This window comes from Artibeus jamaicensis, unplaced genomic scaffold (genome assembly GCF_021234435.1).
Source record: "Artibeus jamaicensis isolate MK-2021 breed Jamaican fruit bat unplaced genomic scaffold, CSHL_Jam_final contig_332, whole genome shotgun sequence".
Classification (NCBI taxonomy): domain Eukaryota; kingdom Metazoa; phylum Chordata; class Mammalia; order Chiroptera; family Phyllostomidae; genus Artibeus; species Artibeus jamaicensis.
In genome coordinates, this window is record NW_026521788.1 from 1,876,415 (window position 1) to 1,901,781 (window position 25,367).

The 25,367-nt window shown below is 38.4% G+C and overlaps 1 protein-coding gene across 2 annotated transcripts in view; it reads right to left on the minus strand.

Moving 5' to 3' along the window:
- Positions 1-13,574: 13,574 nt before the first annotated feature.
- The window catches only part of MARCHF5 (membrane associated ring-CH-type finger 5), a 54,172-nt gene continuing 42,379 nt past the window's right edge, over positions 13,575-25,367 (minus strand). For both annotated transcript variants that reach the window (XM_037156599.2, XM_037156600.2), the window contains 4 exons: positions 23,592-23,722; positions 15,295-15,478; positions 15,003-15,169; positions 13,575-14,339 (listed from right to left, as the gene is read on the minus strand). In XM_037156599.2, coding sequence (XP_037012494.1) covers positions 14,223-14,339; positions 15,003-15,169; positions 15,295-15,478; positions 23,592-23,722 — 599 coding nt within the window. In that variant the 3' untranslated portion in view covers positions 13,575-14,222. The remainder of the gene's footprint in view (positions 14,340-15,002; positions 15,170-15,294; positions 15,479-23,591; positions 23,723-25,367) is intronic.

The window sequence follows — 25,367 nt, forward strand, 5'->3', positions numbered from 1 at the left end:
AAACCTTTCCATAGATGTTATTTCTACCAGCCACACATAACATCCCCCAGACAATGCTCCCTTCTCCCGCATTACCGTCCACTCTCCATGACTCAGAACATTGCTCTTAGCACTTGGATAGTTTTTTTTAAATTGTTTTATTGTAAAAGATATAAACAAGTCCAAATGACATCCGTGTGCAATTTAACAAGTAATCACAGGCGAGCTCCTTTATAACCACCTCCTGGGCCAAGAATCAGGCAGAACCTGCCCCGGGGTCCCTCCTCCTTCCAAACTTCCAGCTACAACATTTTGAAAGGCTAATGTATTATGATTTCACAATCTAATGTCTTTGCATCATATTAGAGAGGCAACATTTGTCCCAAAAAGGGACACTTTTTCATCCCGGGCTTTGCATGTAGCTCAGAGTCCAAGGGTAAAAATCACACAACCCTTGACAGTCATTTAAATACCACAGTGTTGACCTAACACTTTTTCCTTGGACTCACTGGCTCACGAGCCATTTCTAAAGACCGTTTCCCCATGTCTGGGTCTGCTTGTCCTGCAATCTGATCTTGCGCCTCTAAAAATAGCTTCCTTTTAATGTTTTCCCCTGGCTTTTCATATCTCCCTGGAGGTCTCTCATCTGGGCCTTCGCCTCCTGTCTAATTACCTCTGTCCTGGAATCTCTGCCAGGCCGGTCTCCCTTCTCCTGTAATGCAAACGTTAACCCACTTCAGCATCCACTAACCAGAACTTCTTTCCCACCCTGGCTGCACAGGGACACTCTCAAACCCACAGGGAGAAGGTGCAGGCTCTTTTGTCATGCTTCGCTACTCCCGTCTGTGCCTTTCACTTGAATAAATGATGTTCTGAAATTATGCCACCGTGGGTCATTTCCTGAAGCCCCGAGACCCTTTGATCTTTCTGTATTTTTTCGTTATGGGTGTAACACTCCAGGGGGTGTAAATGTCATCTGTGTCTGCCCACGGCGGCCATGGGAAAGCGTGAAACGTGAGCTCGGCCTGCTGATGAAGGGGATCATGCTGCCCCGGCTCCGCAGAGGGCGGGCCCTGTAAATGTCAGACACAAAGCTGTGGTGACACCCGCCATGGAAGCCGTGCAGCATAAATCAGAGACATTAAGGGCAGTGTAAGAGTAAAGTTTTCACTGAGATGGGAAATAAAAGCAAAATCTGTGAACATTTTGGTGACACTCACGACACCATTGGCTCCCCCAGGCTTTTGACTTTCCAGTCAAGTGATCTTTAGGATGTGGTTGGCTGGGGTCTCATCCTTGGTAACTGATTACTTGAAAAGTGTCCAAATTAGGGTCACTCTCCTTTCTCCCCGGTAACCTCAGAGTCTTTTACGTGTTCTCTGTCTTGCCCCAGCTCTCCTCCACACTGCTTCTGCTCTTGCTGGGTTCAGAAGTCATAGAAGAGAATTCTTAGGACAGAATGCATAACCGTCCCCAGCGTCCACGGAAGCAGTAGTCCTATTCCCTTGCACGTGATGGAAGCCCAACCCAAACTGGGTTAAGCAATAAAAGGAACATATTAGTTCTTTATCTGAAAAGTCCAGGGAACCTCTGGCTTCTGGAACACTTGACTCAGAGGCTCAAGTGTTATCTGGACTTGGTATCTCTCTGTCATCAGCTCTACCTGCTTCTGGGTTGGTTCCACTGGAAAAAAAAAAAAAAAAGCCTCATTTCACACCTCCCAATTCCATCCTTGGCTCCTATTGGGTCACCTCGGAGCCAGTAACTGGATCAGGAAGTTGAGGGAAGCTGAATGGTGAATAGCCTGGAGCTGGGTGCATTTTCAGAAGATTGGGAAATAGATGTCAACAGGAAAAGAAGAGGTGTTTACTGCATAGACTTAGGAGTGATAACTATGCCCTAGTAGAGTGATTTCCCAATTGCAACCCATGGGCTGACGCTCTGATTCATTTGGGCTCTTGTTTAAAAAAAGTGCAGAGACCTACTGAGTCAGCGTATCTGGGGGTGGGGGTGGCGGGGTTTCTCCACTGACTCAGATTTGCAGCCAGGCTGTGCATTACGGCTGCTGCTCACAAAGGTTGATCAGGACCAAGGATAGCAGTCCAGCAAGCAGGCCTGGGTAGCAAGAGCATCAGGGCCCCAGCTGTGGGGGAAGCATCTGAAGGGGGCCTCCTGGAAAAGTCCCTTGTCAAGGCAGGGCCCCTGAAGGGCTGGGCAGCTGCGCTTTGCCACTCCAGGGCTCACGTCTTGCCTTTTTTGCTCCAGAGCCTCTGCACTGGCAAAGCCAGCTTTGTCCCTCAGCATCTGGATCCAAGGCCTTACAAAACTTTAACCTTCATTGTTCCCTTAATGTGGCGATAAGCCTATAGCTGTTCTGTGTGACAAAGGCACTGCTGAGGAAAAGGAATCCGGCCATAGGCTTAACATTCCACCTTTGTCTACGAAGTTATGTAAGAGGGGGGAAAAGTTTGTTTCTTTAAATTCATGAATTTAACAAGATCAAGGATGTTGTCCTGGCTGGCGTGGCTCAGTTGACCAGAGTGTCATTCCTGTACGGAGAAAGTTCGCCAGTTCGATTCCTGGTCAGGGCACATGACTGTGTTGTGTGATCAGTCCCTGGTTGGGCTGTGCACAGAAGGCAACCAACTGACGTTTCTCTCGCTCTCTCTTCCCCTTTCTCCAAAACTCAGTGAGCATGTCCTCAAGTGAGAATTAAAAAAAATTAAGTAAAAACATTAACAAAAAGGTCAAGGATGTTACAGCCAATGCCTTTCTGTAATCTTTCAGATGACAGCAGCTGCCCAGAAGTCCAGCCCAGGGTGACACCTCTGTCCTGTAAACAGCAGCTGTCTGTCCTCATGGCCCGAGGGCTGACAGGCAGGGACAGTCTGGTGGAGAGGAGCCTGTCTGGCATCCCGGGGGTGCCTTTCACGGCTGTCCTAGCATCCGTCCCTCCTTTGTCCGGGTGCAGTGCCCCAAATTTCCTGTTGAGGAATCCCCTCTCCTCCATGGGGAAGTCAACCTTAGATTCGGTCTTGGGGGGCTGAGATGCTGTATTTCTGACGAATCCGGGGTGCATCTGAGGGCCCGCCAGTTTCTGGTCCAGGCTTTCAGGATGCCCCTCCCCCACTTCGAGTTCCAGCTTCCCTGCCGACAACCCGTTCCCTTCAGTCAGCCAGTCTAGGTTTCAGAGGCATGCAAACCAGAAGCTCTTAATGGCATGGTCTCTTTTTGAGTCTCAGCTTACTAAACTGTAAAGGGAGACAGTGGTCCCTGGGGAGATACTCAGGGCAGTGAGCTGGCTGGGGTGCGGGCCCTGACCCACGGTGCTGCTGGTCCCTACTGGCTCCTCAGTGAGGGCCCTGCCAGGAGCCCTTATGGCTCCACCTTCCCTTCAGCCTCTGCTTACGGCCGGGACAAAAGAACAAGGGAAGCTATTAAAACTTTCAACTAAGAAACTTTAAAAAAATTACTAGCTAATGTTTTCCCTTCTGAGCTTTAGAAGGCCTGCCCACTCTTTTTTAAAATACAAATTGTTTGGCTTGGCTGATGTGGCTCAGTGGATTGAGCACCGGCCTGAGAACTAAAATCTCTCACATCGATGATTCTCTCCCTCTATTTCTCCCTCCCTTCCTGTTTCTCTAAAAACAAATTTTAGAAAATCCTTTTAAAAATAAATAAAATACAAATTGTTTGGATTTCCTCATGTAACTGTTTAGTGCAAAATTCTTCTCATACTAGAATACGATTTCTTTAACTGACCCATCTGGTTAAGTGTCTTGAATGGTAATAATTTTTTTTAAACAAATGACTACTTCAATTTATCCAAGTGTCCATCCTCCCATGGTTACAAAATTTCAGAAGACCAGAGATTAAAAAAAGTTCCTAAAAGCATCTAGAGAAAACACAGGTCCCAGTCAAAGCATTGGGATTCAATACCCGTGGCTGTCTGCATCTGCGTTGGAAGTTTATATTCTGTATGCAAAGATGTTGAACAGGAAATACTCAGGTTGTAAATGCAGAGAGCAATTTGGGCTGGAGACATGCACTTGGGAGTTGCTATCATATTACAGAAGGTGGGCCATCTTACAGACTGTGGGGAGTCTGCATGAGTGAGCGGAGGGATGGAAGCAGGAGGGGGTCCCAGGGCTGAGCCCTGGAGCTCTTCAACACGCAGAGGCTGGAGAGGAGACTGGACAGGAGACCGGAGGAGGGAGGCTGGGAGTTGGCAGCCAGCACAGTGGCAGGGATCTGCGCGCAAGGATGCAAATGAAGACACTGTTTCAGGAACAAAGCCAGAACTTCATCAAATACCTTATATAAGTAGGGTGAGGACTAGAAATGGCCATTGGATTTAGCAATGAGGTCATTGATAATCCTGATCAGAGTGGTCTTGGTGAGGTGTGGGAGGTGGGGGGTAAGAGTGTGACTGGAGAAAGAGCTCAGCTGTCTGCCAGCGGAAGCAGGGATAAACGGATTGCAGCGTGTCCACACAATGAAATGCTATTCAGCCATAAGAAGGAATGAGGTTTTATAAAGCATGCTACAACATAAATGAAACATGAAAACCTTATGCTAATGACAGAAGCCAGACGCAAATGGTCACATGTTACATGACTTCACTTAAATGAAATGTCCAGAATAGGCAATCGAGACAGAAAGTCGATTGGTGGTCGGTTGCCCAGGACTGGGGGCAGGGGAATGTGGGACTGACTGCTGATAGGAACAAAGCTTTTGGGGGTATACAGAAATGTTCTGGACTTAGTGCTAACAGTTGTCGCATAACTCTGTGAAAATACTACTGTACTTCAGTATAAAACATTGCACTGTAACTTTTAAACAGTGAATTTTGTTATATAAACTGTAACTCAAGACAACAAAAAGAACGAAGAGATAAAGAGAAGACATGAACAACTCTTCAGAGGAGCTTTGCTGGAAGGAGAGTAGAGAGATGACAGTCTCTGGAAGGGGGTGAGATCAAAAACTGTTTTTAGAGATGGAAGGTGTGTAAGGATGTTTCATTAGATGGCCTTGGATAGCAAACCACGCTGACAGTTTGTCCAGCACAGGAAGAAAAGTAGATCATACTATATGAGGGCGAGAGGCCCCCAAACTCAGCATTTATTTATAAAAAAATGTGTATTTATTTTTATATATTGAAACTTTAGTCACCTTCAAAGTACTTTCCATTTGATGCAATACATCTATTGAAATATTTTTCCCCACTGCTCAAAACCATTTTTGAACTTGTCGATTTTGATGCCTTTTTAGTGCTTGTCATTTTTTGTTTGTTATTTCACATTGGCAAAATGTTTCCCTTTGAGGACTTGAATAGGGAAGGTGGGGCACAGGAGTCATGCCTTTTTTGGTCGAAAACTGCTGAACACTGAGCTTGGTGTGGACAGGTGAGCTCGTAAATCACCCATAATGAAATGGGCAAACACACTGAAAGAGCCTTTGGAAAAAAAAATTCACTGAAGCTGAATGCAGCCTCTCACACCAGCTGGTGCACTTATACAGATGGGTTTCTAGAACACTCACCTAGTGGGGGAAGCCTGTACCTCAAGGGTTATCCAGAAGATAACTCAGGTTTTTTTGGCCACCCACCTCATATATGGATATGTATGATATATGGGTAGGTAGTTTTGAGGGGTTTAGAGTTTAGATTTTCTTCTGACTGCTTCTAATTTCTATGAAGTAGGAGGCAAGAAGTCACCAGTTAAGAGTGAAGATGGGCGTGGAGGTGTTAGGAGAATTGAGGAGAGAGGAGAAAGCTTGAAAGGCTTGTCTATTAAATGTGAGATGCTGAACAGACAGCCAATGTACATCAGAGTCCTGTCTCCTTACATCCTAACCCACACAATTGGCTAGCAAGTTTTGAATTGACTCATGCTATGAATTCAAATGAGCTAATATATATACAGGAAGAATTTTTAGCACCACTTGGCAGAGTGTCTGCTCAATCATTCTATTTAATGAGAAACATTGTATTGGGTTGGCCAAGTTTGCTTTGGTTTTTCCCCATAAGATGGCTTTGGTAGTGCTTAGTTGTCTTGAACTTCATTTGAAACAATTCTGTTAGATTGAATTGTGACAGCTGTCATATCAGCGTGCATTTAAAAAAACTGATCACAATTGGTGAATTTTTGTGTAGCCATTTTAATATTGAAGATGGAAGAAAATATGCAACATTTTCAGCATATTATGCTTTACTATTTCAAGAAAGGTAAAAATGCAACTGAAACACATAAAAAGATTTGTGCAGTGTATGGAGAAGGTGCCGTGACTGATGTGTCCAAAGTGGTTTGCGAAGATTTATGCCGGAGATTCCTCACTGGACGATGCTCCATGATCAGGCAGACCAGTTGAAGTTGATAGTGATCAAAGCTAGGCATTGAGAACAATCAACATACCACACGGGAGAGAGCTGACACACTCAAAGTATCCAAATCAATGAAGTTATTGGTGAAAATGAAATATGTGTCTTTTATTTTACGGAAAAAACTTAACAAACTTTTTGGCCAACCCAGTATCTTACTATGAAAAACATTGTGTCTCATTATAGTTTTAATTTGGGCATCATCAGAAATTAGGCTAAACATCTTTTTACATATTTCATCTTCTGGGTAAACTGATCATATCCTTTGAATATTAAAATTGGGTTGTTGGTCTTTTATTGATATAAAGATCCTTTTGTACATACATTCGTTCTGTATGGGTTGTGACTTTCTCCAGTTTGCATTTAACTTATTTTATGCGGTTATATAATTAAAATTTGTAATCCTGATTTCTTAGACCTTTCATACTGTGAAATTATTAGAAATACTGTATTTTTATGTATTAAAAATTTAGAAAATACATGCAACCATGTATTTATCAGGAATAGCACATCATATAGTTTCACTGCCCTAAAAAATCCTGTGGTTCATCTATTCATTACCCTTTCCCCATAACCCTTAGAAACAACTGATTTTTAAAATTGCCTCTATAGTTTTGTCTTTTCAGAATGCCATACAGTTGGAGTCATACAGCTTTTTCAAACTTTTGCTTTGCTTTCATCAGCAATATGCAGTAAAGGTTTCTCGACGTCTTTACTGTGACTTGATAGCTGATTTCTCTTCTGCTGAATAACAATTCACTGTATGGATGTACCCTTTACTTTAAAGGACATCTTGGCTGCTACCAGTTTTTGACAGTTATGAATAAAGCTGCTATAAACATTTGTATGCAGGTTTTTGTGTGGATGTAAGTTTTCAGTTCATTTGGGTAAATACCTACAATTGATTGATATGGTAAGACCATGTTTATCTTTATAAAGAACTACCAAACTATCCTTTAAAGCGGCTGTGCAATGATTTGCATTCCCACCAAATGAGAGTTCCTACTGATCCACATCATGGCCAGCATTTGGAAATTGTCAGGGTTTTGAATTTTAGTCATTCTAAAGGGAAGTGGTATCTTATTTTAATTTTCAATTCTCATACTAATCTATGTTGAGAATCTTTTCATATGTAGTTTTTGGCCATCTCTGTATCTCCTTTGGTGAGGTTTGTGTTCAGGTCTTCTGCCCATTTTTTAAATTGGGTTGTTTTCTTACTGTTAAGTTCTAAAATTTCGTTGTGTATTCTGAATACAAATCCTTTATCAGGTATGAATATAAGTCTTTTATCAGGTATGTATTTTGAATGCAGTCCTTGAAGGTATTTTCTTTTTTGCTTTAACATGTTTTAATGATTAATTTTTTATTTAAATGTTCATCCCAACTGGAGTTTATTTTGGTAAAGGGGATTTCCAGATGGCTACGGGTTGCTTCAACACTGATTAAATCCATCTTTGTTTTCACCGATTGAAACCCTACCTTTTCCATACACAAAATTGGTACTTAGATCTACTTTTGGGATTTCTAGTCTTTCCAATGTTTTGTCCATCTATATGACAGTACCACAATTTTAAAGTTGTACCTTTTCAAAATATTCAAGTACATGAGGCTAGTACATCAACATTACTCTTCTTTTTCAGAACTTTCCTCAAGACACTGTGGTTACCTGAACCTTTATTTCCATTTGTCAAATTCATATTCCAAGAGCCACCTGCAGGGAGCTGCACCCTTCTGCTGCCTTTGTATGTCTCCTGTCACTGCACTTTCCACTCTATATTGGGACTTATTTTCCTTCCTGTCCCTTCCACTGGGCTGTGAGCTCCATGGGGGTAAAAGAGTGTATCCCTGGGTAATCTACTTAAAAACCAAAAACAGAGAGCCTAAGTTGTGTCATTTATAGTATTTTAGTTTATGGTATATCATAAACAGTATGTTTAGGTTGTGAAAATTAATTAATAATATTCATACTTAGAACAGTGCCTGGCACACAGTAAGTATGCAATAAATGTTGACTACTACAGTACTCATAATTAATTCTAAATTTCCTGTGCCTAGCATAATAGCAGATACTAAGTTCTCAAGAAATGTTCACTCAACAAATGGAGTGATAACTTGTAAGGCCTATGCTGCTTTCCTGCTTTAATAAGTTCTAGTACCCAGTTTACAGGCTGGATGGTTTTGTCCAAAAATCTACACACTTGTGTAGACTGCTGGACAAGACTAGTTGCAAAATTGTTCTTAAATTTTATGGAAAACAAATTCAGTTCAATAAGCATTTATTGAATACCTGCTGGAAGATATGCTTGAGGGAGATGCAAAATTATTTTTAAAAAGTCACATCAGTCTTTAGAAGGGAGAAATTACTGTCATACACAGTTCCAATGTTATCATCTTAAAAAAATAAAAATTCCTATTTGGTTTTCAGTTCTAACCTCAGTGGGAAAATTTTAATTTTTAATGACTTTGAAAATAATGTATCTACAGAGTGAAGGAAAAAAGTATAAAAGGCAACAGTCAAGAGTCTCCCTCCCACTGAAGCTCCATCCTCCCAGTTCCCAAATCCTAGAGGTAACTACAGTTTTCTCATGTATCTTTCCAGAGATTTTTAAAAGGCATAAACAAATAGTTAGATAACTTCCCACTCCCATTTTCCACTTGTGGTAACATAGACTACATCTTCATTTCTTCCTTTTAACAATATACAGGGGAAATATTTTTATATCAGTATGTAAACAGCTTTTATTGTTTATAGCTGCATATTATCCCATTATGAATGTACCATATTTATTTAGCCAATTCCCTACTGACAGACATTTAGGTTAATTCCAATTTCTTTTTACATACACCACTACAAATAATTTTATAGACATGTTGCTATAAAATTCTAGAGCAAATATGTCAGGTAAATTCCTGACATTAGAACTGCTGACGCAAAGGGTTCATGCATTAGTAGTTTTAATAGATATTGTCTAACTGCCCTCCATATCAATTTACAGCCCAATCAGAATATACAAAAATGACCCATTTATCATCCTGTATGCATTGTATTAAATCACCATGGCCCTTTTTGCGAATCAAAAATATCAGGGCTAAATGACTGTCAAATACTTTCCAAGTTATTAACTGAAAAGAGGTTAAGATTGTTTCCTTTTGCTGGAGGTGGAGTGGGGGTGCCAGATTGACTAGGATGGGTCACAGAGAAGGGCACCGGCTACATGTGACAACTTACTGTCAGCTCCAAACCCACTCTTCTCTGCCCAACTTTGTGACACTGCAAGGCTATTGTGTCAGGAAGGCACCTTCCTCCCTTCCAGGTTCCGGTCTCTGCTGTGACCATTTCACATGGGGACCGAGCAGCCTGTGCGATGTCTAATTGTGCCCTCAGGTGTCCCTCCTGATCAGCTTGGCTTCTGCAGACCAGCCCCAGCCTGCCCTCAGTCAAGTCCCTCAGTCACTCCTAACAGCACCAGGGGAGGCCACACCATTTTTAAAGGGGCCTGACTCTCAGCGCCACCAAAAGATGTCTTAGTCCTTTGTTACTTTATTGTTTACTCTCTCTCAGCCCTCTGGTAATAGCTGCCTTCATTGCCTCTACTTTTCTTTAAAAATCTCTTTTGCTTCTTTTAGTATTTAGTTCCTGTCAGTTGACTATTTCTTACATTACTTTCCCTGTTCAAACAACTCATGTGATTTCTTTCTCCTGACTGATGTGATCATTAAGCAAAAATGCATCAAGATTTTCACACTTAAAAATTATACACTTCTGCCTCTCATTTTTGGTGTACAACTATCTGAACTGATACAGAAACATTTCAATACTGATAAATGTACTATTAAAAGATCATAGACATATTACCTCTCAGTTCCCATAATAGTTCCCTGCTAATTTTAAACTAGAGACAGTCCCTATTTAAGCAGGGCACATCTATCTTCTACCGGCTCAAACTATTCTGAGATGGCCAATGAATTTGGTTAATTTGTGAAATACAGTAAACAAAAGGAAAAAAAACCCCACCCTTATGGATCTCACATTCTTGTGGTGGTAATACCACTGTGAGACTAAGATCTACTTACGTTAAGACATTTCAAAGCAGGCTTATTTCCCCATTTTATCCCAGGTGCTCAAATTTGGAAAACAGTATGTATTGTTGACATACAGTAACTGTGACAGGTGACTGTCAGTAAGATGCTGAGGTCCACATGGGGTTGACCAGAATGATAACCTAGCTAGCCTCTGTCCTTTGCCCTAGGTTCCTACCACCACTCAGCTGCAAACCCTCTCTTCCCTTGTTCAGGATACTTTTCCAGGAAGTTAACAAGACCATTCCTCACCCCACCATTTCCAGTGGTAGCAGGTAGCAAAGAATAGACAACCTCGAGACCCCAAGGGGCCAACAAAAGATTATAGGCAAACAAACCTCTGCTTAAACTGGCAGATTTACTTACCTTCTGCATATCAAACTGTCCTCAAATGCTACCACACAGTAATCCAGGAGGTAGGTTTTGTAATTTTCATTTTGATGGGGAAACTGAGGATTTGTCTACAACTAATTTAAAGTATTAGCTAGAATATGTACCCAGGACTGTCCAACTATGCTGTTCCTCTTCTGCTCATAGCCCGTCTTTCAGATTAGGGTGATGAAATGACCTGGATACAATACCCCCCCCCCCATGGAATGGCCTTTATTTGATGTCCTCATTCTAGAAGAGTCTTAGTTTCTAAAATAAAACTTAAGTTCTTAGTATTTCAGAGGAAACAAGTTTTTTGTTTCAAAAATGGAATGTGTTTCCAATTCACTTGAATATACTTTTAAGATACTCCATAGCATGAGACCATCAGATTTTGTCTGGTTGCTTGTCTAATTGGCTCTGAGGCTAGGTGAAAGCAGATACATTAAAAAACAAACAAACAACCCCGCCCCAAACCCACACAGTTAAAATTTAAGCTAGCCTAACTATAAAATTAAAAAAAAAATTCCTCTAGAATTAAAAAAAATATATTTTACTTAAAAAAAGCGAACTACTATCTACATAACTATGATTCAAAAAGAATTATGAAGGTACAGAATTAATAAATTATGTTTTGGTAGTTGTTCAACAGACAAAGTACACCTAGAGGACATAAAAATTCTTTATTTAACCTAATCCATCCAATACTGAGATAATGTGCTATATTAAAAACAAGACGTTTAAAAAAATTACAGTATGGTTAGCAAGGCAGTGACTAAGTCAGTCACTTAAGTTTACTTTTATATTCATATTAATTTGATATTTATGTAATGATGAACAATATTTTCAGCCACTTTGGAGATAAGTTAACTTCTGCAAAGGGAATTCTACTAGTTGTCATTGAATTTAATAAAGAAGTTTAAAACATTAGTTTATAGAAATAACACAATATGAAAATAAACTGAAAAACACAAAATATACCCACTCACCCCCAAAGTCTACAGCAACCCTTTAATCTGTCCCCTAATGTCTTTATTTTACCTTTTCATTCCCTTTTCCTAGAGTTGTGAACAGGCTATTTAGTAACTAAGAAACAACAACTGCTCTGTAGGGACTATTTGGAGCCCAAAGTGCCTCTGTTCCTTTCTCAGTTAATCCCAGAAATATTTTGAGATTAAGTATTATTTGCATTTCAGAGATGAAGAAAACTGTAGCAGAGAGGAAGTTAAGTCACTTGGCCAAGGTCAAGTTATTAAAACAGAGTTAGCATTTGAAGTCAGGTCCACCCAGCTCATACCCTTCTGTTGCTTCATGGTGGTGCAGACCACCTTTCTAAAGAGACTGGGACATGGTACTTCTCGAGCTAACAAGGCTCTTTAGATTTAAGTGTTCAATTCCAAGGCTGGAGGTCACTCTTGGTCCCCAGGCACTTGCAATCTGCTCCCTACAGCCCTAGAAACCCCGCTCCCTTGACCCCAAAGGATTAGAGTTGTTTCTGGAGCCTTCACAAGCCCTGATGCCAATAAATCCAAGCAGATACTCCCCCATCTTGGGCATTAACGTGGTAAATGGGGAACTGTGTGCTTATATACCTTTGGTAAAGGCTGCCTAAAAGCTGTTCCATGTAACAAAATTATGCAAAAAATATCTAGTGTCTTTTCATCTTAAAAATGAAAGCCAATATATTTTATAATTACAGCTATATAATCTAAGTTATTTTTAAATATAATTATAGACTTTTATTTCCCCTTCAGCACTGTAGCAATGTTCTTAATAAGGCCCACTGTCAGTCAAATATTTCCTTCCTCCCCAAATAATTACAACTTTGAATGTTCAACAGCCATTCACATCATGTTATAACTCAAAATTAACACATTCAAGCTATAAAGAGATACCAGTCTTAAATCACTAAAGCTAACATACATTATTGCAATCTAACAGCTCAATCTATGTTTGCTATACTCCTAAAGAGAAGTGGCCACTTATCAGTAAGGGAAAATATTTATTACTGTCATGCATTAAGATGCTGTAAACAAGAAAATAAGATTTTTGGAACTCTTAAAAATTTAATTTTAATTAATGAAAATAACTGCAAGACCACTCATTGCTGAGCAACATTAAAAGGCTTACTATTGAAAATGGCTTAGAATACACAAATTGCTTTTGAAAAATGAATATAAAACTAAACAGTGATTAAGATACTACCCTCATCAATATGACAAGCAATTAAAATCTAAAAATATTAGTACTGGGGTTTTTAATAATAAATTGAATTAAGCCAAAAACAATGACCTCAGTATTTACTCAAGACTTATTTTCATAATTATCTCCTCACTGATTGGTATAAAAACAAAGAGCTCAAGGCCTCACCTTGGTTCACCACTGTTGGTTTTCTCTCTGGTGAAACTAGACTGTAAGCTACATAAAAACCCAGCAACCAAGTTTGTCTTGCTCACCATTGCACTACCCCACAGCACTCCGCACAGTGCCTGGGCCAACAGGTGATCAGCAAATACCTGAATAACTGAATCAATGAAAGAGAAGAGTAAAATAACTTTATTTTTTTTGCAAACCATTCTCTGTGCTCAAACTACTATAATCTGGCAGCTCTAATTTCTAGAAATACGGATTTAAAATTTTACTCCAGCGATGAAAGGACCTGATGTCTCTCCATCTCTCTCTCTCTCTCTCTCACACACACACACACACACACACACACACAGTAATTAAGACTGCACGAGTCAAAATTACATTAGGAACTATGAGATGTCAACATTATATAAATAAATTTTAATAGTGAAAAAGTGATCTGGAAGCCCTGTGAATTCTTACCCTATACATTTTGGAGGCTATCACATGGGTTAAGAAAAACAACAGAATTGCATTTGTTCAGATTATCATTTGAATGTTTACATACATTTTTGGTTTGCTATTTATAACTAATTTAATTTACATTTCCTCATATTACATGTACTCTTTCATAACATGTAATCCAATTATGCCAGTGAGAAAAATCCTCATAGTACCTTCATTGAATTGCTGATTCTAAGAAAACACTGAACATGAACATGTAAAAAAAGGCATGTGCATTTTTCAATATTTGCACAGATTGATTTTTACATTTCTGTCTGAAGAAAATATGAACAAAGCCCAGATTTACCATGCTAAGATAATGGTTCAGATGACTGCCATAAAAGTAGTACATACAGAGTAATGAGATCGAATCACATCCTTAGGTTCCGTGATTACTGAGAGGACTTCCTTGGCCCTAAGTGCTTTCTTTATTATATTTCTTAAAAATATGATAGCAGCAGCTTATCACAAGTCTCCACTACTGTGCATTAATGATGGAATCAAAACAACACAACAGACTCATAAGGATGAAAGGACTGCAGAACAACTACACGTCACAGTTTTATGCTTCTTCTTGCTCTGGATAATTTAGAATTTTGCGGTGTGCCTGACGTAAATATTGCTGCTGTTTGAAGTAAACCTTGAATGCTCCTTTTATGGCAACAAAGGCAATTCCACCCTAAAATTAAAAGGAAAATTAGCTTTTTTAAATGCAGATATAGAGAAATATAATAAAAATAAGTTTACAGAGGTGGCTACCATTACTATCTTCATTCTATGGGCACTGAGAAGAAAAATTTTATTTAAATTTCTCAGCAAGGCAATGAACCAGGAAGTTGGACCCTAGAGCAGAAGCTCTTCACATAATCTTGATGGAAAAAGGATGGATGTAACTGGGGCAGCTCAGTGGATTGAGCACTGGACTGCAAACCAAACAGTCACTGGTTCAATTCCCAGTCAGGGCACATGCCTAGGCTGCAGGTCAGGTCCCAGCGGGGGATATGTGGGAGGCAGCCACACATTGATGTTTCTCTCCCTCTCTTTATCCCTTCCTCCCCCTCTGTCTAAAAATAAAATAAATATAATATTTTTAAAAAAGGGATGGATGTGAGGATTTATGCATATTCCAGGACAGAAATCGCCTACAGCATAGTTCTGGAAGGCAGAACTACTGCACGGGATCATTCCTTTTTCCCTGCTATTGGATGACAGTGAGGATAAAATACAGGCTTAAGACATGGAAGCCAAAGAATAATGATATATTCCTTTGTGTTTTTTAAAAAGACATATATATTTCATTCTCTTTTGTATAGTCTCTTGAATGATATTAAAGCCATCTTACCAAGATTGTTCTTTGTAAATTAGAGTTAACACTACTAAACATCAGTTTACCAACTATTGTCGCAATAGTAGGAAAGACAAGGGCTCCACACAAAATTCGGGTGGCAGAGACGTGATCTGCTAAAGGATTAGCCTCAGCAGGAATTCGAGGAACAGGACAACCAATCCCTAGAGAGAGAAAGAAAAACCAGGGCATTAGTGCTAATAAATTAGCACAGGTAAAGTATGTATGTAAGGATTCTTCTACAAGATTAATTTGGCATGCTTGTTACAACCCCAATTCAGGGCCTTACCTGGAAATATACTGTTCAAAATTTGTAGTTTATTTGAGTATTTGCGCCATAGTCTAAGCACGTAGTCCTCCCAGCGAATCATCTTGCCTAGTATCAGCATGACGGGAATAGTAGGAAGTCCAATTAAAAGGAATAAAGGATCAGCTCTCTCCATAACATCCAAACCTTCTTTATGGCCTACAACCTATGAAACAGATACCATTTGCTAGAATTATTTCCTTATCTAATAAAGGATGTTGCATGTTTGAGCTCTATTCATTTTAAAGGAAATGCTAAATCTCAAAAGAATACAGAAATAAAGTTAAAAAAGTAAGCTGAAAGCTATCAGTCCAGATTTATTTATAAGAAGTATTTCTCAGTGAAGGGGGGGAAATACCAAGTTCATATTACATTGGAACAAAAGCTTTAAAAATGGTTGACTTACACTGATTACTGTATTTTTCAGACTATAAGATGCACCCCTCCCGATTTGGGAAGGAAATGGGGGGTGCGTCTTATAGTCTGAATGTAGCTTTACATTTACATTGGTGAAATATTATGTTATTAAATATTTTGCCACATTTTTTGCTTTTAATCCCCCCCCCCCCCCCCCCCCGTTTTCCTCCTCTAAAACCTAGGTGTCTGTCTCATGGTCTGAAAAATACAGTATGTGTATATATACTCATTCATTCATTCATTCATTTATAGAGGGGAAGGAGACAGAAAAGCAAGGGAGAGAAACATCAATTGGTTGCCTCTTGCATGCACCCCAACCAGGGCCCAGGCCTGCAACCCAGGCAGGTACCCTGACTGGGAATTGAACTGGAGACCTTTTGCTTTCCAGGATGATGCTCAACCAACAAAGCCATGCCTATCTAGGTAATTACATTTGAATAGAAGGGAGGGGACTTCTGGTTCTTGCTTCCATTCCTCTAAATTGATTTGGTTTCCCTGGGCTACTTTAGGTCCTATTTGTCTTCTAGCAGAGCATCTGTTTTCCAGTTCTTCCTACTACGAGGTAAGCATAGCCAGCTAAGGGGCAGGACCTGCCTTCAGGAGATAGTCTGAAAACTCACTTCTCTGGCTCTTTCTCCTCATTCAGTCGTGTCTGGGACAGAGTGATAGCTCTCTGGTTGGCAAAATGCCTGCTCTACACACCTAACTCTCCCAAAACACAATTCCAAGACCTAGACTGGGGGACTGCTGTATGGAGTTTTGGCTGCAGGTTCTAGTCATTTTTTCCAGTGCAGGAATCCCCCAGTGCCCTGTCTATAGGGTAATGAAGTTAAAACAATCCTTCCCCTCTCATCTGGGTCTTCAGGCTATCTCTCAATTGGTTTAGATCCCAGAAGGCAAGAAGTGCATGATTAATTTGTATTTGCAAATTTCCGTACTTTTCACTTGCTGATGAATATTACTTAGCTTTATACTTCTCTCAACAGCATCATTTTGTTGGTGAGCTTATTTTTAACCAGACAATTTCCAAGAAAATTCTTTCATAGGTCTCAAATGATCTCTCTTTAGCCAAAGTTTCAATTACTCACAAATTAAACATTCTTCTCTAAGGGATTATTCTTGGCAGTTAAGATAGGGGAAGGAAACTACTTGAGAGTCTTGAGCTTTTAGCCCACTCAGGTATTATCACACAGTGAGGCAATAGCTTGAGAAGGGGAACTCTACTATAAAGGGCTTAACTGATCACCATTGAGGACTATGCCAGGAAAAAAAGATTAGAAAGGTCTTGTCTATATTTTTGATTGGAGTGGGGGCAAGAAAAGGAAGGGCAGGCAAGGAGGGCAAAGAAAGAAGGTAGGGAAGACTATAGGCTGCAAGGGATAATATACACTGCAAGTGATAATATAATAAGCATAAAACAAGCTTATGAGATATTTTTCAAAGCCAAGATGCTCTTTATGTCAGCTACTGCAACATAATTTTTTAAGTGGATGGACTATAAGGAGGTATGAAATAAGGTCAAGCTGAGAATAACTGGGGCAAATTGAAATTCTGGAAAACAAACTTAATACAGGTAGAAATGTCTTTTAAAAGTATGTGGAGAGGACCAAAATGGATGCTCTTAAAATCTCAGTCAGGGATATAGTTCAAACTTGCACTTGGCTACCTTATCTACCCAAGATATAACATTAAAGGGCAGGAGGCCAGCCTCTTCCAAATAGCCATAAACCATGGCATCATTATCTGGTACTCTTCAGTGTCTTCAGGTAGAAATTAACTTCACTCATTGCCATGTGAAGGGTGATCATTTTGAGTTGCCCTTAAGTGAAATGGTTTGGCTCACAATATTTCAAACGCTAATCCCACACTGGTGGCAAAAGTAGACTGCCTTTATCTATTCCAAGATATCCCATTTTTATATCACTTTATTACCTCTCAAAATGTTAGCAAATTTGAAAATTCCTTTGCTGGGTTATTCTGTTTAGAATTTAGGGCTTAGAAATAGAAAGCAGAGTGAATATTCAGGTATGGACTATATAGTAAGGGGAAGTTTATTTCTCATGGACAGCAGTTAAAACCTCACAACCATGTGCCTAAGGATGAGGAAACAAAAAAGAAAACAGGGCAAACTGTGAGCAAAGGCCCATCATCTCATTTGTTACAGCCAAAGTGGAGAGAGCAGCTTTGTGCTCAGGCTCACCAGGCACGCTCACTTGTATACATCCTTCATTCAATTGAACTCTGATTATGTGCCAGACACAGGCCTTAGTGCTGGGGATTAAACGGTGAGCTAACAAGATGTGTTCTGAAGGTGAGAGACAGTCAAATCAGACAAGTGGGCAAATACAAATGCTGCAAAGAAAACAGAATAGTATAACCTGTAGTATACTACCACTACTATCAGAATTACGGGCAATAAATGAAAGGTAAATTAAGCAATGAAGCTCATTTAACTTTGGTCAATACAAAAACAGCAAACTTTGTGTATGATCATGTATATTCTGGTTTTATGCTGTAAGATTTGAAAACAGATTTTTTTTTGAAACAGATTCATAGATGTAAAACAACTGATGACTGCCACAGGGAAGGACTGAGTAAAAAAGGTATAACAATTAAGAAGTACAAACTGGTAGTTACAGATCAGTCACAGGGACGTACAACACAGGGCATTTAGTCAGTAATACTGTTATACGTAGTTAGGAATAGTGCCAGGTGGGTACTGGAAATATTGGGGAACGCTTTGTAAAGTATATGATTGTGTAATTACTAAGTTGAATCACTAATAAAAATAACACCAAGTGTAAACTGTTAATTGAAAAATAAAAATAAAAACATTATTTTTAAGACTTCAATTTTAGAGTAAGATTCAGGAACTAAGAAATTCCTCAGGAAATTTTTAAAAAAGATTTTATTTATTTATTTTTAGACAGAGGGGAAGGGAGGAAGAGAAGGAGAGAAACATTACTGTGTGGCTGTCTCTCATGTTCCGGGCCTGGCCCACAACCTGGGCATGTGCCCTGACTGGAAATCGAACTGATGACCCCTTGGTTTGCAGGCCAGCACTCAATTCACTGAGCTGCACCAGCCAGAGCAGGAACTTTTCCATGAGTTTATTATCCATGTATAAAATAAAAGCCTACAGATTTATATATTTAAATAAAAGTTTTGTTTTTTTTTGCTTTAGAGCTAAAAGCTAGACCTTCATATCCAGCTAAGCCTACAATTCACCAATGCTAAAAGGCTAAGAGTTTTAATTAAGGCCTGATCTTTTAAAGCACTGCCTGTTAGAACTCTACCTTTATTTATTTTTTTAAGAACTCTACCTTTAAATGGGGGGATGGAACAGTGATGAACTAATAGGTTTTCTTAGTTGGAATTTAGGATAATTAACTGTAGTGTAATTAAGAATGGACAGTGCTTATGGGGATTGTCTTTATACTAGGTGGAACTATGTTAGATATTAAGGTTCCATTGTTCCAGGATAAAATGTTCCAGCTGCCTCTGGAAGGAGCTCAGAGCTAAGGAGCCCAAGATTAGGGATAGGAGTCTTGGCGCCTCTTCCTCACTGTATGGTTCTAGACATGCAAACTCTTTAAACCTGTAAACTAGGAATAATTGATAGTATCTACACCACAAGATTGTTGCAAGGATTAAATGCATCAGTGTTTGAAGGGTCTTCAGCCTAGTACCGTGGAAAAAAGTGAATTATTGTCTTGTCTGTTCAATAAAAAATGTAACTAAAAGTTCCTATTTAAGTTCCTCACAATTAACAGAGATTGAATCTAAGACTGGTTCATAAAAAAAGAAAAAAGGAATAAATGGGGAAAGAATAGTTGTCTGATTCCTTAATCTGATTTACTTTATAGCAGCTAGAGAACAAAAGAAAAAAAACAGTAAAGTGTTAAAAAGAAAGTTCTAAACACTTCTGATTGTATAGTGGGGCACATTCCCTAACAACATCTCAGGTAAGGAAAAGTCTTCCTAATCCTCTCAAACCACACTGAGTACTACCCATTGTTCACAGCTAATCTCTCTCATTTCTGAGCTAAAAAATAAAAATCTTTTCTTGTGAGACAATACATGTAAAGGTTATTTCTAAATGGTAACACCTAATAAATATGTATTATCATAATTTTAGTTTTTTCTTTACTGTCACCGTTAATCATTATGTTCATTTTTGTCTCCTTGCTTGTATAATTTCTTCTACCAACCAAATGATTTCCTTCAAGGGTCAGCACAAGACTTAGCTTTTTCATAACTTCAAATGATTTTTCACTTTTACTGATTTAATACTGCTTATGGAGTCTTCTACACTCTCTTCACATTTGCTTATATAACCTTATAACTATTCTCCAGTTCATTTATGTAAACCTTGCCTTAGGCTACGTTCCTTGAGGCTGGGGATGAGAGTTTTCAATTTGTTTTATATTTTATACAGACCTCAGCTCAGTGTTAACTTTTTGACTGAATCATACCAATATTGTTTGAAATGCCAGGATACAACTGGTAGCCATTTTTAGAGAATACAAACTATATTCCTAATTGGATCCTGTGTTTGTTGAAGTGTTCTATTAATTACAAAAAAACTTTTAAGATTGATTTACTCTAAAGTCTTTTCAGGAAGAGCAATCCCATTTCCTATAGTCAATTAGGTCTTAAGAGAAATCAGTCTCAGAGGACTTTAGTTTCCTCATCTGTAACAAATATATACCTGTATGTATTTGTATATTAAATAGTGTATAATGTGCTCTAAGTTTTCATGTCTTTGTCAATCGTAGTAAATCATCCTGAACTTCTTTGATCTAATCATGTACTGATACTTATAACTGGAGTAAAATGAATTATTACAGAGAATATAATCAACTGAACCAGTTCACCTGATGGAACAGATCATGTAAAAAAAATCAAAGTGTTAGTCTCTATGTATATGCTATACAAGAATGTGTAAGTATAAATAAGATAGTTTCTACTCTCAAGCAAATTACCTTCTAGTAGAAAAAGTAAGACTTGAATGCAGAAAAAGTTAAATAATTTAGATAATCTATATAAGAAATATCACTTGGCTGGCACAAAAGTAGCTGCCATTTGAGGAATAAAAAAATGTCACTAATGCAGAGGAAAAAGAAACCACAGTGGGCAGGAGCTGCCTGGTTAGTTTCAAGGAAGAAAACCCTCCTGAAAGGAGGGTTTGAATTTGGATTAGTAGAGAGGGAACTGCAAGCACAGGTATTAGGCAGGGAGATGACATAACCCAAAGAACAGAGGTAAAGAACACTAAACAACGTAAGGATGGGCTGCAGGAGACAGCCCCACAGGCAGTCAAAGCAGAATGAAGTAAGACTGTTGAGGAGCCTGCATAGCAAATCGGGTTAAGGAAATGAAATCTTTTTTAAGCTAGTGGTTCTCAATCTTTATCCACTACACTCATGACAAATGGTAATTTACTATTCATTCCAGTAACTATACCCCTATACCCACATTTTTGGGGTGTCAGCAACATTTTATGAAAAGCCTTGCAAAACTGTCTTACCATGACTATTATTGGAGCAACCAGAAGGACTGCTTACCATGGACCTGGCATAGATAGGTTATGTGCAATATTTGGAATATTAAATATACAGTAAGTCCTCACTTTCATGGTATTGACAGGTTCTATTAGTGAAATGATAAAAAACAAAACTAATTTTACCATAAGCTAATTGATATAAATAAGTGTTAAGTTCCCACAGTATCTCATCAACATAAAATGATGCTGGAAGAAACATTACTTGAGGACCTGCTTCAACTCACTTTTTCTTCTATACATTAATTTATATTAAAGAGAAGCAAGTTATAGCATCTATAAACCTAAGTGTATTTATTGAGTTACTTATGAAACACTTAACCAATCTAGGTGCTGCTTTTGAGAAGCACTACTTCAGGCAGAGGAGATGGTAAGCTTGAAATAAAATGTTGAAGCCCTGGCTGGTGTGGCTCAGTTGGCTGCAGTGTCATTATCCCAGAACCGAAAGGTTGTGGGTTTGATTTCTGATCAGTGCACATACTCAGGCTACAGGTTGGATCCTTGATTGGGGCAAATACGAAAAGGTAACCAACAGGTGTTTCTCCCACACTGACGTTTCTCTCTCCTTTCCTCTCTCTCTAAAGCAATGAGAAAATGTCCTGTAGTGAGGACTAAAAACAAACAAACAAAAAAAAATCGAAGGTATCATTTTAGGAAGATTCATTTGAAGGGACAGATAGAAGAGAATGAAGTCAGAGGAACCAATCAAGAGGCTCCTTAGCCATCCAGGTTACAATGGGGGAGTGCCAAGAAATCATGAGGTGAAGACTGTGGAAAGGAAGCCATATATGTAAGACACATCAAAATGAAAACTGCTTGCACTTGGTCAGTGGACTGCATATAGGGCTATGTAGTAAAAAGTCAAAAAGGTAATTCTAAGGATGTAGACTATAAATGAGTAGTCTACATTCTTAGACTAGAGACTATAAATTGAGTAGATGAAAAAATAATAGGAATTAAAAGTACAGATAAATTATAATGGGGAATAAATTTAGGTTGCAAATTGAGAAAGACATGTTTGATTTTAATAATACTGAGTATGAAGTCACAAGAGGTCATTTAAGAAGGGTCAAGCTGCTATTGTAAAACTGGATTGAGGAAAGATTAGGTGAAAAGACAGATTGCAACACAAAAAGCACAGCAATGATAAATACAAATCTTCAAGGAAGAGGTATATACAGAAAGAAGAGTTGAGGGCCTGGGACTAAATCTTAAAATTTAAGTCTCTCTAGTCTTCATCAGCAGTTACTGATTATAGCATTGTTCTGCAATAGCAAAATACTGGAAGCAACACATTTTCTAATCAGCAAGAGACTGGTTATAAATTATAGCAATTCTATACATAGACTAGTATACAAATTTCTGCACACTTACATGAAAAGATCTCCAAAATTTACTGTGAAAAAAGAGGGATGAAGCTCCAAAATACTGCTTTTGGGTTAAAAAAAAAAGTGTGTGTGTGTGTGTGTGTGTGTGTGTGTGTGTGTGTGTGTGTGAGAACACACTGAGTTGGCCAAAAAGTCCATTACGTTTTTTCCATAAAAAAGACACATTTTTCATTTTCACCAATAACATTACTGGTTTGGATATTTTGAATATGTTGGCTACCTCCTACACTAGTGGGTAGAGGCCAGGGGTGCTGCTAAACATCTTCCAATGCATAAGACCGCCCCACAGGAAAGAATTATTTGGCCAAAACGCCAATAGTACCAAGAAACGCCACAAACCACTTTTGACATATCCATCAGTCATAGTCATAGCACCTTCTCCATACACTGTACAAATATTTTCTTGTATTTCAGTTGCATTTTTACCTTTCTTGAAATAACAAAGCACAGTATGCTGAAAACGCGTATTTTCTTCCATCTTCAATACAAAATGGCTGCACATAAATTTACCAATTTTGGTTAAGATTAAAAACACACACTGATGACAGCTGCCACAATACAATCTACTAAAATTGTTCTGAGTGAAGTTAAAGACAACTAAGTGCTACTAGAGCCACTGTATAAAAAAAAAAATGGACTTTTGGGGCAACTCAATATTAAATTTTTCTTGCATATGCACAAAGAAAGTTTGGAAGAATATATATGAAATTAATAGTGGCTACCTGGGGAGGTAAGGAGAACTTGGGCAAATAATGACAGGACTAAGAAGACTTTTCACTAAGTAGCTTTTTACATATTTTTAGGTCATGAAAATGCTATTGTCCACAATGAATTTTAAAACTCCTAACAAGGTCTATTTCACAGATCTTCACATCAAAAGTAATATAACTGAATAGACTTAAATAGTGAACCTGCATCACTGTCACTGCTCCGTAAGTCACAGCTGTCCAATAGATAGAGCCAACCATTATTCCCGCTGCAGCAAATGGACAGGCTTTTGAGATCAGTCTATCTGCAAGATCCAAGACATATACAACTGGACCTATGAGACAAAGAAAATAAAGTTTCAACACAAGACAACTTTTTAAAAATGACTTAATATTTTCCAAAGATCTCAAATATTTTAATGAGGTTGGTTGTTCTGATGTTTAGAAATAGTTATAAATGTGATGGAACCCTAGATTTGAAGAGGTTTAAAATTTCTCAGGCATTTGTAATGAATAGCTAAGTTTTACTTCCTAAATTAAAAAAAAATAGCTTCTTTAAAAATTTTTCTGTATCAGAAAACCTAAGATTAAAACCTCAAACACAGTTGCTTCTTATAAAAAAAATAGTTCTCTCACTTCTCTTAATCACATTGGCAACTACAGAATGAAATGGCCTTTTTCCTAGTCATAATTAAATTCTCTAGTACTTGGTAAGAATATCACTTCTTTGACATCACTCATTACTTCCTTGGAACAGTGTGTGAAAGTAACCAAGCCTATTTTCTTACAGTTACACAAAGTCAATCTATCTTATTTTGATTTTCAATATGCCATAATTAGTTGAGTATTATTCTCCAACAAGCTTCTTTTAATTATCATAATACCAGTTTTTATGGCATTCCAACAGCTGTGTGTGCCAATTATGTTTCTATTATTATGTACTTAACTGTGAAATTTCGCTATTGCCTCCCTCTGGAATTTATTTGGAATAGCTACATTTGGAAGTATTCTGTTAACAGCCATTTAGCCCAGTAATATAATTTAGCTCCAGAATTTTCCAGAACAGTAAAAGGGCCTAAAGAATTGAATATCTAGGTTTAATCAAAAGATTATGAATCCTTGGTTTAATAATAACAATATTAGTTGAATACTGGCTACATACATCCTATTATTTGAGATACTTCCTTAGAAATGTATTAGTGTTTTTTACCTACCTTCTGGGGGCTTACAATCTACAGGAGGATGCTATACACAAAAACAATTTGTTTTCATTGTATAAAGAAATTAACAGCAATATGATGATAAAATAAACATGTAAGAATGAATAAACATTCAACTACAGAACTTCTGATCAGTATTTCCCCTGGTCATTGGAGCCAGTAATGTCACTAGTTTCTGTATGAAAGAGAGACCACGTTGTGAAGTGGAAAGAACATTTGGAGAGACATCAAACAACCTATAATTTAAATTTAGCGTATTCACTTTAACAATATTTACTAGTGTCAAGTTTCAACTTACATAACATTTAAAACTATGAGAAAGCATCTTTCGAGACCAAATAGAGTAAGCCTAGCTCAGGATATACTGATTCTACATACATACTCTAACAACAGCACTTTTTAAATATCTATATGATACTAGGCACTGTGCCACAGGCATTACACTCATCATTGTTTAATCTCATAAAGTAGGGTTTAATCCTCAAAATTCAAAATACACACATTTGCTGGGTTAAGTTTATAACCTCCTCAGAAGGCACAATAAGTCATTACAGTGAGTCACCAAAGATCCTTCAAATGTTGGTATTAACATTTAAAGACAACACTTGAACTTTCATATTCTCTACTGATAATTCTTTAATCAGAAACTGAAGCCACATGAGAACAACCAGACTCTATAGCACATGCATTCATCTACCAGAACCGATCTCCTTGCCACTCAAACTCACAGCTCCAGCAATTCTCTTCTTTAGATGATTTC